This window comes from Sesamum indicum, linkage group LG3 (genome assembly GCF_000512975.1).
Source record: "Sesamum indicum cultivar Zhongzhi No. 13 linkage group LG3, S_indicum_v1.0, whole genome shotgun sequence".
Taxonomy (NCBI): Eukaryota; Viridiplantae; Streptophyta; class Magnoliopsida; order Lamiales; family Pedaliaceae; genus Sesamum; species Sesamum indicum.
In genome coordinates, this window is record NC_026147.1 from 21865331 (window position 1) to 21880467 (window position 15137).

Genomic DNA, 15137 nt, shown 5'->3' on the forward strand with positions numbered 1-15137 from the left:
AAATTATAAGGTAACTTTTATTTTTATTTTTCATTTAAAAAAAGAAAAGGATACACGTAAGATAGATATGTTCGGGGCTGTTTGGGCACCCAACTCTCTCTACCTTATCTTCTCACCAAGTTGGGAATGAATGAGCAAAGTAGGCCACCCTCTCTCTCACCTCATCTCATTCTCAATTACACTTAATATTCAATGGAACAGTGCTCCAAACAATCAATCTCCAGACCCCCGCACAATTTGTCTCCAACCCCTATTTTGTTTTAAATTTTAAAACTATTTAACCAATAATATTTGATATACAAAATTAAATTCGATAAGTATCGAAAAGCAAAGATGAAAAACAAATAGAATCAACATAATTTTAATTTTTTTCATTCAAATCAAATTTAATCACATCAAATAAAAAAAATATATTAAATTACATTTATCGTATAGTTGATATTTAAACATCATCAGAGCCGAGGACCAAAAAAATGAGGCAAATGTGAACAGATAATCCCTTTGGATTATATTACATATTCGGATAAGAAATTAATCTCTATAAAAATTTTCTTGAAATACCCAAAGTAACCCTACACTCGTACCCATCCATCCCCGTGCAAATACAGTTAACTTTTCCGGTGAAAATTACAAGGAAAAGCTTCTAAACAAAGAACAAATTAAGTAAACAAAAAACATTCTTGTACTAATACAAACCCATAATTGATAATTTCAGTTCTCCTCCGAAGTCTCAGGACTTGGGTACTCATTCAAATCGGGCTTCTCGGGGACCCGGGCCAGGTTATCGGACCTGGTGCGGGCATGACCGGCTGTTTGCAGAGCGTCAACCCTGGCTCCGACCTCAGTGGCCTTCTTTCTGATGGCGGCGGCGGACAAATCATGCGGCTCGTCGACGACGTCCTCGACTATGCACTCGGGGAAGTTGAGGCGGGCGGAAGGGCCGCGGAGATAGAACAAAGCCGTGTCGTATGCACGCGCCGCCGCGACGGGGGAGGAGTAGGAGCCGAGCCAGATTCTGGACCTCTTGTTGGGTTCCCTTATCTCGGCTACCCACTTCCCCCACTTCCTCATCCTTATTCCTCTGTAGGGTTTGTCTTGCTGGTGTTGCCTTTGCTTTCTCTTCGACATCTCTGTTCCCGACGATGATGTCGAAGAAGTAGTACAGCAAGCCCCCTCCATTACTCCTGAATCAACAAATCGAAATTTTGTTACCCTTTTGATTCTCACTCTCTCTCTGTGTCTCTCTTCTTTCTGGGAGAGAATTAGTTTAGGGTTTGGTAATATATCTGTGGAAACATAGGAGAAGATGAAGAAAAAGATGGAAAGAATCTGAGCTAGCAACTCATGCTAGAAAAACGCTTACTTTGATGCGATGCGTCTGAATTTATATGGAGGTGGAGTGGATGGGTTTCATACATGTAATTATTTTGAGATATACTTATCTATAGAATATTATTGTTGCATCAGTCTATGTCGTATTCTTTTTTTTACTTATGCTACAATTTTTATTTTGGGGATATTTTTTAATTTAGTTCATTTAAACAGTATCAAGGAATAGCATTTTTGTGATGGATATTTGTAATGAATATCTTAAAGAATCGTTATAAATTAAAAGTTGAGTCAGATTTAAAGACAATGAATTAAGTTGTAGGAGACCCCGTTGCAAAATGTTTGCAATGCACACCACTTACCACTAGTACCAAATTACTGCAATGCCCAGTTTGCTACTAATACTATTTTTGAATGACTACTAATTGATATTTAGACGATATTTGCAAACTCAATCCCCATTGAAAAATGATGATGTTTGTGCTAGTTCTTCTTTTTTTTCTTTTAATGAGGTTTGTGCTAGTATTTGAATGGATTTCCGCCACGTTTCTTCGTTGCAAATTTGGATGGTAGGTTGTCATTATTTAAGGATGGGATTTGATTATCTGTCGCAGTGATTTGTGATAAGTGTTTTGGGACGGAATTATGGTTTATAATGGGGGAGCAAGTATTGTCCTATGAAATTTGCAAGGATAGTTACCTTCTCAAATTTACTACAAAATATTTTTTTATTATGCCCAAAATGATAAATTTTTATAATTTTTAAATTCAATTATAAATTATAGTTAATCATAAATGTTAACACACAATTAAATAAATTTTAATTTTAATGCACAAAAAATAATTTAAATCAATATTAATGTGAAAAGACAATTCAATTGAAACGAGGAAAAAAAATTCCTAATCTAAGCTTGTGGCTTTTTGGCTATAATCAAGAGGTTGCAGCCTTGGTGGGTCCGATCTAGGGTCTTGCATCAGTAGATGCCTTGTCCACCAGGACTATTGGTTATTCGTCTACTAGTGTTGCAGTGCCCAATGGTAGCTATTGGATGTCGAGGTGCTGCATCATGTGGTTAATCAATTGATATAGCTCGCCAACTCGAGGATCCACCCTCTACATTTTATTGGGGGATACATCTATAGTTGGAGCTAATGTCTTCGGATGGCTAGTGAATGTGGAATGGGCATTATATTATAGCCCATTCGAAAACCTGTCCATTCTTTTGTCTGCCTGTCATTGACAACTACAACTCCTCCTCTTATGGTGTACTGACAACAAACTCAATTGCATTCAGGGGCTACTAGGAGACATATTTCTTGAATAGATTTTAAAAATTCTCTGGAACCATTAGATGAAGAAGGTATTTTACTCACAGACGCACGTAGCAGAAAGTGCTAGGAAAGGAAATGAAAGGCCGAAATGGTTAACATAAGACATATGGGTAGCCATGCTCCTAATTTGGTCCACCCTAGAGTTCTAGAAAAAGTCCTAGAAGAACAAGGTTAATCGGGTGATTAATCCACAAGAGAAAATCTGTAAATTTTAACATTTAAATGCAAGAGCTCCATACAATTATGTCCTGCGTCGTGCAGTGATTTAAGAAATCTCCAACTGCCGATAGGCCTCCACTTAAGACTGCAGCGGCTCCAATCGATGAGCCTCCCTACCAACCTTGTATAGACCTACCTCCAACCTAGTAGGGGTACCTTTTGATGATGATTAGACAACGAGCTTAGATTAGAATGCTATTTTTCTTTCTTTCTTTCTGTAAATTAAATATTTTAAAAAAATAGATTTTATGTACACATTAATTTCAATTTTAATTATTGTTTTCATTACATTTAATACTTATTACTTTTTGTCTTAGTAGTTTTTAATAATTATATTTTGTACATTAATTTAGAAAACAATGATATTCGTTATTTTCTCTAATTAAAAAAATTGAAAAAAATACAATGTAGCAAAAATGTTGCGATCAATTTGAATTGGCCACAAGCATTGCTAAATTTGAGACACCAAAACGTCTTAAATTTGTCACAAAATATCCGTTGCAAGACTTTGATGATTTTCCCTTTATTTTTGCAACAAACACCTGTCACATAATTCATCGTCAAGTATTTTCACCAATATTACAAAAATGTCCATCAAAATATGCCGTCAAAGTCTAATTTTCACTTCTATTGAAAACAACAATCTATGCGACCGAATTTTCTATTCATTGCAAAATGTTGTGATGGACATCTATCTCCATTGCAAATATTTTACGTCGGGATCTACTTGCCACAACTATCATAATGGTTGTCGCAAATTTTGATTTGTGATGAACTTTAAAATATTCGTTGCAAGCAAGATATATTTTTGTAGTGTTTATATGATATCACATTGCAGTAAGATGGATACCTCCATCATTCCATGAAAAATGCGTCAATACTTCATAATTTTTTAATTTGACTGAAAAACAATAAAATTGCGATTAAAAGAGGTGTATATGATGAATATTCTTAAAGTACTTAGTAATTCTCAAAATAAGAATTCAATAAAAAAATCAATTTAACATCTTTTCAATTTCTTTCTTGATGATCAAGGTACGTCCATATATATATATATATTATGTATACATTAATTAATTGATTAACATATTAAACAATACAATAATGTAAATTAATTCTAGGAAGAAAAGAAAAAGAAATATTAATATCTGACATGATGAAAACATGATTGGGGAAGAGTCCTAAGGATCGGCCGCACGCATCATTGTCCATGTTGTGCTTAGTTGGGTAGTAGTGTGCGTCTGGGCACGGCCGCCACCATTCCTAGATAACTACAATTTCGGCCGACACATGCATACTTATATTTTATTTCTCATTCTCTCTCTCCCACAATCTTTATTTTTAAAAAATATATTAATTCAACCGATAAATTCAAATTAAATACGACAAATATTTAATACATTAAAGTATTTATGTTAAATAAGGTAAATACTTATACATCTACTATATCTGGCAAGATTTAAATCTATAATATCAATTTTTACGATTAAATTAAGACATTATTAATTGATTTTCTATCTATTTAAATCAACATAAAAACACATACATATCCAAATCGTGTATAGTTAGCGAGAGCATTGCACGCCCCATTTGTTGCGAAATTGGTTTTGAGTACCTCTCAATTGTTGGATCATAAATTGATAGTTAGGTCTAACATGTCATCTTACAACTTTTGAATGAATTCTATTTTTCTATCATTTTAACTTTTTAGTTTCGTACACGTGAGTATACGATGAGTTACTGAAATTTTATTTTCAGTTACTTTCTCAACTACCGTACGTGATTATTTTTTCATAGAGTTATTTAAAATTATTTCTCAAATATATATATATATGAGTTACAAAACATAATACATACAAATATATATGAATAACTACTAAATATCGAGACGAAACGAATAAAAATAAAAATAAATTTTTTAATCTTATTCATTTTAAAACAAACACAAATTTAAATTAATTAGACAACAATAATTATGAATATTTTTTACTCCAACTCCCTATTAAACTAAGGAGTAAACCTCTAGTGGGCTGAATTAATCCAAACCTTACAAAGCGTGGATTTATATTGCTCAATAAATTTAAATTTAAAAATTAATTAAGTATATTGATAATTTAAATCAATAAATACATTCAAATGAAACAAAAAAAATAACCAACTACTGTACAAGTAGATATACACATTTATTCGTATGAATCAAATTTACAATCAAACAGTTTTTTTAATTATAAAATTTTAAATTTATCAATCAAGCAAGACCTTTTATTTACGAAATATAAATTTATTTTGAACTTGATATTTTCTCAAGAAAAATCCCACTTCCATCCTATGGTGGTGGATATGTATGAGGTATGGTTTGAGGAGGGAGAGGTTTGGGTGATCGGGCAACGTGGATGTCTTCAACGGTTCCCAACGGTTGCGCTTCTCCCACGCAAACTCAGATGTCCTCTTGTCTTCAATCCAACCTATGTGTAATTATTTACTTTTGTTCAAAAGACGGCAGAAACCAGACTGAGACAAGTAATTAATAATTTTAGTAATTGTAATAATAAACTGAGACCTGTGGTCCAAGTTCTTGGTTTCGAAATGCGTTTGGTTGAATAGACCCAACTTGTTAATTATCATTAAATGATTGAATTTAGGGTAAGCATTTCTTGGTTTATCGATTTGTACATTAAATAGTATGCTTCGTGGCTTAATGGTTAAGATTGAAAGTCGGCATATTAATGATGTAGGTTCAAATTCATGCTCACTTAAATTTAGGGATAATTATTCTTCCTCCTTCGAGATATGATATAATTATACGTAAATCTCATGTGGTTTGTAAAATTATATTTAATATTTTTGAAATTTTTTTTCCATCTAAAAAATAAGTCCCCCATTAAAATTCATTGAATTTATAATATTAACTAAAAAACTGAATAAAAAATTATATTTACCCTTCATTGATTTAAAACTGACTTATTGCAAATCAAACAATTTTTTTCGGACTAAACTACTGTTATATATAATGGTTTGAAAATATACCTCCTCACATGCATTAACGCGCGAAGAAGTATGAAGGTAATTTAAGGAAAAAAAAATTATTTGACTTGATATGAGTCAATAATAAGTCAATCAGGGGTAAATATACATTTTTTTCAATTTTTTTTATTAATACCAGCAAATTCGATGAATTTCGACTAACAACGTGACTTATTTGTTAGACGAAAGCAAACATCAGGGGTATTACATATAATTATACCAAACTCCAGAAGAAGGCAGTGTAATTATCCCATAATTTATCTGCTAATGGGGTTAGAATTTTGGTCAGTCTACCGTCAAGTTAAAACCTTAACTTTGGATGGTTTATGGTGTAATATCTCTGTGAGCTTGTTATAGGAATTAAAGTTAGTGAGTAATGGTGTATATATATGGCGATTCTGGCCTGATGGTTAGAGCTATAAAAATGTCAATTATAATTATAGAGTGTTTGAGAATCTAAATATAAAATCACTTTTGGTTATTGTAATTTTGAACTTGTGTGATGACTTAAGATGTAACTATGCATTGAGCCAAACTCACCCATAATGCCCTTATGAGGCGCTCTTTGCACAAACTTATTCCTTTTGAAAGTGATGAAATTTAGTGATTTTGAACAAAATGGCTAATTGTAAAAATTTAGAGTGTTTGAGAATTTGATCAAAAGAGTAGCTGAAAAGTTGAAGTTGAGTATTTGATAGAAAATTAACTTGTGGTTGAAATTTTTATAAAAGGACCAAAATAACCTTGAGTCAATTTTTTTAACTTCTTTTTTTGCCCTTTCTTTCCTTTTCTTCTCTTCCTGTCCATTTCATTTTCCCTTTTCTTCTCTTTGTTTCTTTTTCACTTTGTGAATCTTTCTTCTTCAATTCAGACTTGTGAATACTTCCTCATTGATCAGTAATCTCTTGACTTAAATTTAGCGATTGAAAAGTAAAATTATCATGGGAAGCACTTTTTTCCAATTAAAATTAAATTGTAAACTATATATATATTTGACAAATACCCCTTATGTCAGCTCTAAAGACCAAAGGTTGTTGCGTAAGGACAATCCTTACTATTGTAGTTGAGAAATACCACTCTTGCTTTTTTTTTTTTAAAAAAAAAAACAAAAGAAGAAGAAGAAGAAATATAATAATAATAAAAAAAAGATTGCTTGCGGCCTGAGGACAAATGCGGGGAATTTTTGGAGATAATTGGATAAGAGATGTTATTAGCCTATAGTCAAATTAACTAAAACCATTTCTATCATTCATCGTATATTTTAAAATTATTAGCTGCGTATTTCTAAATAAAATTTAGATTATTATGAATCAAGATTGGAAATCAGTTTTGACTTGAGAGAAATTTCTGACTCATTTCCTGCAGAATGATGATTAATCCCAAAGTTACTAAATTAATTCATGGAGTGATAATCTATAGACCACGTTTAGATTGTTGACATTAATTTCTGGAATATATTAGTTGATTAATATGAGAGATTTGACTAGTTATAATCCAATTTTGTTCAAATGGTTGAATATATATATATATATATATATATATATATTGGTTAAGTGAAATAATGTAATTCGGTCCAACTTCTTGTGTTAGGATATTGTGATACATATCCCACCTCTTGTTGATTAAAAATTAATAAGATACGTACTATATAAATTTTGATTACTAAATCTAAGTACATCCATTGAGTTTTTTTTTTCTTTTTTTAAGAATTATTTATAATCGAATTTTAAGATGCATTCAATAATTTAGAGATAATAATTATCACGTCCAATGGACTCGCATCGCAGGTCGTGACAGAATTGCTTGCTTACAGGATGTGTAAATATTAATTTACTGTAATGTTGCTTCTTCATTTATAACTATGTATGTATTATGTTTGGTTAGATAAAATTGTTGGTTATACTTAATTAATCGATTTTTGATATGTTGGTGTGATGGATATAGTTTACAAAATGACATAAACATGCAACAAATTATATGGGTTATGTTATTTATTCTTAAGAATCTTTTTTAAAAGATTATATTTTATTTTTTATTCTAGAACTAGTAGTTGGTTCCATCAATCAAATTTCATATATAATTATTTGTCTATATATATACATATATTAATTTTTTACACATCAACCTAGTCACGACAAGAAGTTTGACTTTTCATTATAGTTAATTAATACGGTTAAAAGTAAAAAATCATGATGGATATTAATTAATCATGGTTGTACAACGATTATTAGCCGTTGTTTCTATAAGTGAGGTTAAAATATCTGTTACAGGTAAAACTATGGCAAATATTTTTGTTATGGGACAATATTGATTAACTGTGATCATAATTTAAGTTTTCATATCGATTTTGTTTATTCATGATACAGATAATTTTATTTACTATGAGTTTTAAACCGTAATAAATTATAATAAATCAGTACAACAACGAAGTATCTACGTTAATTAATATTGTTTCACGGATAGAATTCATTCATGATAAATATAATTTCAATTTCATATATTAGTTTTTAAATAATTAATATTGTTCCATGGATATTGATTATTGTAAAATCACTTTTCCCAATTTTTGTCAAGCCGGACTAGCTATGAGTTGTTCACTAACCATAGGCATGATACGATGATAATGACCGAACGTCGCCTCTGCGTGATAATCAGACAAGAAAAAACCAAATCGGATAGTGGCAAAGCTATGCATGTAGTCAACCTAATAACTTACACGAAGCCAAGTTGCCTATTTTTGCTGCTTAAAATGCCAATGAGACCTTGTTCCAATAGAAACGCGTCTTACGATCGAAATATTGTGGTGTGTCATACGAATTTAGGTATCAAGATATTTTTTATTTATTTATTTTGTTTGAATAAGGTATTATTTATTTTTGACTTCTTATGAATTTCACAATTTTAACCTGAGAACACAACTTGCTTGAAAAAGGAGGCAACCCAAACCTTCGTCTATGTTCAATATAAAAAGCTTACTACACCAGTTTGTATAAAATTGTGATGCAATAAGGGGATGATAGTATGTCCACACAAAGAATCTGGTGGTATATAATGGAAGGGGTAAAATGCAATTTAGCCTTTAAAAAATGTATAAAATATTCCCTTGTGAAAAATAAAACAGTCTTTGTGGTTTAAAAAATGTAGCAAAACACCCCCTCTATATCACAAGTGTATTGCACGCTTCAATTTTATTTTGTTTTTCAATTTTTATAATTATAAAATAATATTTTATTCTTATTTTAATACTATTAGATTTTATCTTATACAAATGAATGGTTCAGATACTGCCAATATTATTTAAATATATAAAATATGTTTTAAAAATTATATAATATAATTTAAGTATAAGTATATATATATTATATTTAGTGTGTTTGTGTGTATATATATATAAGACAGTAGATCCGCGCCGGCCATTGCCGCATCAGGATAGGAGGGGAGGAGGGGACATGCTTGCAGATGGGGATGAGAAAGATGGCTAGAGGATGGGAAGGAGGAGAGGAGGCAGGCTGACAAGGAGGAGGCGGGGTTTAAGATGGGGAGGCGAATGCGAGCACGCAGAGGAGAAGGTGGGCGGAGGCAGGGCAGTGCGCAGGCCGTCGAGGAGGAGGACAAGGTGCGCGGAGGAGGCCGACGGTGAGGAAGCGCTTGTGTGGTGGTGCGGGTGGGTAGGGTGGGGGTGAGGGGAGGGAGACAACATATTATATTTTTTAATATATTAGGTGAAATTCGGACCATTGTACTAAATCTAAAGTTTCGATTCAAATTTAATGAAATCTAACGATTAATTTATTTTTTATAAATTTCAATCATTAGATAGTATCAAGTAAGATCTAACGATTTATAAATCAAGATGTAAAATTATTTATTGTAAAAAATTAAGCCTCACTTGCATGAAGGGGCGCATGTGATACACCTCTGGATTCGAGGGAGTGTTTTGTTATATTTCTAAAATTATAGAATTTTTCTTTTGTTGTTTTATTTTTTACAGAGAGTATTTTACACATTTTTTAAATATATGGAGCTAAATTGCATTTTATTCATTGTGGAATCATCAAATTTGTGAAATTGGTAGGTGGGGGTTGTGATCCGACGAGACACGTCCGTTGGACAGCAGTTCCAATTCAGAAACAAAACTATGATGTCATGTCCATTTTCCAAAGAAAGATACTTAATTCCACTCACCTCACCTGTACTTTGAGGAGTCTTTTCGATTTTGTTATTGATTCCTTGTCTTTATGCCCTTCCATTCTCACAAGTCGGCAAAACCCCTTTGCATTTCTCCTCCACACTAACCACCATCCATTCTTTATTTCTTCGCAAGGCCGAAAGGAAAAAAACAAAAGAAAAGGAAAAGATAGCTAGATATCATATATACATATATATATATACACGTACAGATGATAAAGATAAGTTTTAATAGAGTATCTATTTGAATTATAAAGTTAAAGTTTCATGATTAAAAGGTTTTGAATTTGAACGATTGAAGGTCATTTTCAAATCACTTTTTTTTTAAAATAGTAATTAATAAATAATTGATTCGATTAATAAATTTATATTAATTAAAATAAATACATATTAACTCATATTTTATGACTGACATCTGGTAGGACTCGAACCTTGATGTCGAACATATTGAGAAAAATCTCATTTTTAATTATTAGACTTAAACAATGTTGAACTGAACCCCTTTCCAAATGACTCACAAGCCATTTTCTTGTAGATTTTATTTCTAAGAAAATATAACAGAGATACATGGGCCCCTCATGCTACTTCCTATGGCCAATTTATAGAGCAGAAATAGCCTTCATCATGCATAAAAGCCCAATTTTGAACTGGGCAAGCAGTTGAAGACCAAAATTCTCAGTGAGGAAGATTTTAGGAAACATGGAACTTGCAGATCAGAAACATTTCTTATACACTTCTTCCGGAATATTTTTTTATATATATATTAATAAAGAATGAATGGCCTAAAATAATATATTTTCAAGTGAAATGATCAAACTAATTAATCCCATATAAAAGAATAATATCAAATTATTTAATTTTTCACTTTATCGCTGTTAAGTTTATTGGAGGCACAAATCCAGTAAAATAACGGTTAATTTTCATTCGATATATATTATTTTCGGCAATTTTGTTATTTATCGACTTTTTATTTACTAATAATTTTCTTTTTGTAGTTAGAAAAACCTTTTGATATTTTAGTTTGCAATTTGCCAACGGTTTTGATATGTTGAACTTCCTTTTTTTTCTGAAAATATGATTGATACTATTTGGTGGCTACCTGAATTGATAATCAGCATGGATTAACCGCCGTCGACAAGAAAACTGCCCTTGCTCCAACGTGTGAAGCATGTTTTTCCTTTGTCTTTGCTTCTTTCCATCTTTCCTGACCTTGTTCCCTCTTGCTAGTAACCTCTGTCTGACTTAACCTTTCCCCACCTCGTCCAAACAAAATCCCATGAAAGACAAGACTGAAACATAGGAATTATTCAACCCCCATACTGAAGTTTTTGGCTTCTCTAGAAGGCCTTACATGAAACCAAGATGACACGAAGTGATGAAGTCCCTCTCTTTCTTTCTTTCTCTCTTTCTCTCTCTCTCTCTCTCTCTATATATATATCTTCATAATGCATAAGGTATGTTTATACAATAAAAATTCTTACCCAAATCAGGTCGAATCAAATCACCCGCAGATATATTTATTGAGATGGATGCAAGGTCAACAAAGAAAGGGGTGAACATAATCTCCTTCAAACAAAATGCCTACATTTGCATTTATAATATTTTACCATTGACCATATTGTAATATCTGTTTACCTGATTCAGCCAAATCTCTCTCTTTCCAGTCTCTGACTGCTGCTTTTCTTGAACCAGCCTTCCATTTGAACCTTTCTCCTTCCTTTACAGTATCCTCTTCTCTTTGCAAACGTTTCTACATAGATAGAAAATTAATAACAGGAATTAGACTTGTCCGAGAAACAACTGCAAAGGTTAGTTTTCTTCAGTGATGACTATCAGTTGGCTGCATGTTATCCTGGCGGCTGCTTCTGTAGTAATCCTTGTGCTCCTTTTGCTTCTAATTCTCCAGCGATGTTTCCACCCAAAACCACAAAGAATTTTCGTTGTTTCTGACACAGAAAGAGGCCAGAGTCTGCAGACAGCCATTTCCAGGCTTCATCAAGTTCGCCCCCACCATGATAACCTTGATAGAGATGACTCCAAGAAAACCAATTTCAGCGTTTCTAGACATGGGGTAGTTCCGACAGAAGCACCATTCTTCAGTTGGGCCGACCATCCTTCTCTTGTCACTGACGCAGTAGAAAATGGATGGCCAAGATTTGCTTTTACAACCTTGTTGTCTTCTCCTTCTGTCAAATCTGCCAGGTCCCTGGTAGGCGTGTGTGCTGGTGGTAGTGCTCTTCATGGGAATGGAATTAATGTGGGGATTGGCTGGGAAGTTTGTGAAGGATCAGCGGATTACATGCAGAAAATCAGGCTAAATCCAGGACTAAAGAAGGTGATCACAACCCTTAATCCGTCAATGGGAGCTGTATCTGTGATCAGGACGGCTTTGCCTTTGCCAGGCCCACAATTGGGGAATGCATCTTTTCCACAGGAAGCATATTTTGAGATCACGATATTGCCTGTTAACGAAGATATTAATGATCAGTTAACGGTCGATAAGGCAGAGAATGCAAAATCAGAAGGCAAAGAGATTAGGCTTATCGGAGAGGAATACAATGTGGAAAATAATCCAGAATCATTGAGGTACGAAACGAGCAGCCACAGTCGGATGGACAACATTGAAGAAGTGAAACCTGGTGGAAAACAGGAAGTCGGAAAATACGAAACTGTTTCCCTGTCTGTGGGGCTGACAGGAGGAGGCCCTCTTCCATTAAAATTTCCGGGGAGCTATCCAGGATCCATTGGCTTCAATTCTAGTGGTTCTGTCTATCTTAATGGTAAATTTTTCGCCCTTTCTTGCTTCCTCTCTTTTCTTCACGTTTTTTACTGAATCTTTTCATTTATTTTGTAGCTTTAACTACATTAATTAAATTTTAGAAAATGGTACGAAAATGTCAAATTTTTTCAAGAAATTTATCAAGGGACAATTTGCATGCACTATAAGACATGAACCAATTATATGACAAGTACAATATAATTATTGTGTAAATTGATTTGATTCGATCAAATCTAATTTGAGTTCTAGAATCAGGAACTTTTAATATGCATCTACTGCTCTGAATATCAGAAGGTCTACCATACTTCCATGACTAAAAGGAAGATTACCCAAAATAAAAAGGAAAATACTTGTATCTCCATTTTATATGCAAGTAATTGTTACAGCAGCTCATTTGCAAAATTATTTCCGGAAACATGAAATTACTCCAAAACTGATTTGAAATAATAGTTTAGTCATGTGTGTCTGAATTTAATTCAAGCATTCATCTAAAACAGCTCAGAGAGTTCAAGTTCAGATAAAACCACCGCCAGAGTTTCATAATAAGACAACTTCAACATCCTAGCATGATTTCTCAGGTTTCTCCGATGCCTCATTAAAATGTGTTAAACAAATCAACATATGTCGATAACTTTGATTATAATAAAGCTTAATCCGTATTAATCTTTCTTCTCCTTCGTCAGCTTGTTTGACTTAGTCACTAGCATTCAATTCAAGGCGCTACCCAAAAAAAAAAAAAATTAATAATTTGATACGTTATAAATTATTACAACTTAAAAATCACATCAAATCAATACTATTCATCACATGCAAAATTTAAGTTTTCATTACGATTAATCAAGATTCACTATAATTTTAGCTATGGCTAAAATTATTTACCATGATTTTCAGCAATGGACCTAATAGTTATTGTACAATTGTGATATCAGGAAAAAAAAAATATCATCTTTAAATGGTTAGAAGTAGAATAGTATTAATATTAAATACTTCTTACAATTGCATAACCGTAATGTCCTAATAACCATTTCATGCATGTTGCTGCTTCACATTTTTGACAGGAACTAAACTTATGTTGGAATCAGAAAAGGGCGAATGGGGAAGAGCAGAAAAGGTGATCGGGTGCGGCTATAATCCAGCACAGAAAAAGGTTTTGTTCACAGTTGATTCACAGCTAGTGCATGAAATCCATTGCAAGACTGAGGAATTCGGGTCTCCACTCTATCCAACACTAGCAGCCAACGCTGATGTTGTGGTTGTAGTAAATCTTGGACAAAGCCCTTTCAAATTTGCGCCTGGAAATTTGCAAAGAACTCCAAATCCATGCTTCATTAGACCCCAACAGCCAACTTCTCCTGCCTTAGGGTATGAAGATAGCAAGGAGCTTTTCTCAATGGGAAGAATCGATTCTCAGTGGCTAAAACGGAGTGGCAGAATCAGGAGCTGCAATTATACAGAGAATAGTATTAAGGGTGTGGAATTTGAGCTGGAGTCTGAAGGTGATCTATTTGAAATTGTCTTGGATACAACACGGGACGATCTTCTGAAAAATTCTAATTCAGATCGAATTTGATTGGATCTGAACCAATTATATAGTAATCACAACACACTTATCGTGTAAATTGGTGTACATTACGAAAAAGGTAACTATATTTAGAATTAGAAATTTCTCGATCACCGTATATGAAAACATAGGAGTAATTTTGAATTTGCAATCCAAACTATTAGTCTTTTTCCAATATAGAAATTGATATACAATATTGGCTGGTACTTTAAATTAATAATATATTTGACAATTTCAGTAAAAAAATCAGCAGAATTTTAGGTTGAATCTAGACCTACTCACAGTTTAATTAAGAATGCAGTTCTTCCAGTTGGAACTGATTCTTTAAAACCAACTCATCAAATTCCAAACTGACACTTTAGTTTGCTACCCATGAACGGAGAAAAAAGCAAAGCGCCTTAAATCATTCCTTTCTTCACCAAGAAGCATCAACTGCTGAATTTCTTGCCCGGAAATACTCAAAGTGATAAAACTGAGGTCTTACAGCCAACATTTATAGATTACAATCTTATGAATAAGTCACGCGTTTGTTTTCGGTCATTCTGAAAAGATAACTGCCACTTGATTTGTATGTGTTTTTTTTCCATTAAATTTCTAATGAAAATTGATAGCAAGACTGAAAATGAGATTTTTTTTTCGTATAATACTATTTTCAAGAATTTCTTAAACAGCGTGACTGAAAATATTTTAGGTCTAAGTTATGCA

The 15137-nt window shown here is 32.8% G+C and overlaps 2 protein-coding genes across 2 annotated transcripts; one reads left to right on the top strand and one right to left on the bottom strand.

The window, feature by feature from the left end:
- On the bottom strand, positions 475–1405 carry LOC105159140 (ethylene-responsive transcription factor ERF008-like). Its single transcript, XM_011076098.2, has one exon. The coding sequence runs from the start codon at positions 1177–1179 to the stop codon at positions 712–714; it is 468 nt and encodes a 155-aa protein (XP_011074400.1). The 5' UTR covers positions 1180–1405; the 3' UTR covers positions 475–711.
- On the top strand, positions 11594–14519 carry LOC105159281. The gene is made up of 2 exons (XM_020692899.1): positions 11594–12872; positions 13930–14519. The coding sequence occupies exons 1-2, from the start codon at positions 11918–11920 to the stop codon at positions 14439–14441; spliced, it is 1467 nt and encodes a 488-aa protein (XP_020548558.1). The 5' UTR covers positions 11594–11917; the 3' UTR covers positions 14442–14519.

Coding starts and splice junctions, on each gene's coding strand:
- LOC105159281 (XM_020692899.1), top strand. CDS start 11,918: ATGACTATCAGTTGGCTGCATGTTATCCTGGCGGCTGCTTCTGTAGTA. Junction 12,873..13,929: donor TGGTTCTGTCTATCTTAATG/GTAAATTTTTCG, acceptor CATTTTTGACAG/GAACTAAACTTATGTTGGAA.
- LOC105159140 (XM_011076098.2), bottom strand. CDS start 1,179: ATGGAGGGGGCTTGCTGTACTACTTCTTCGACATCATCGTCGGGAACA.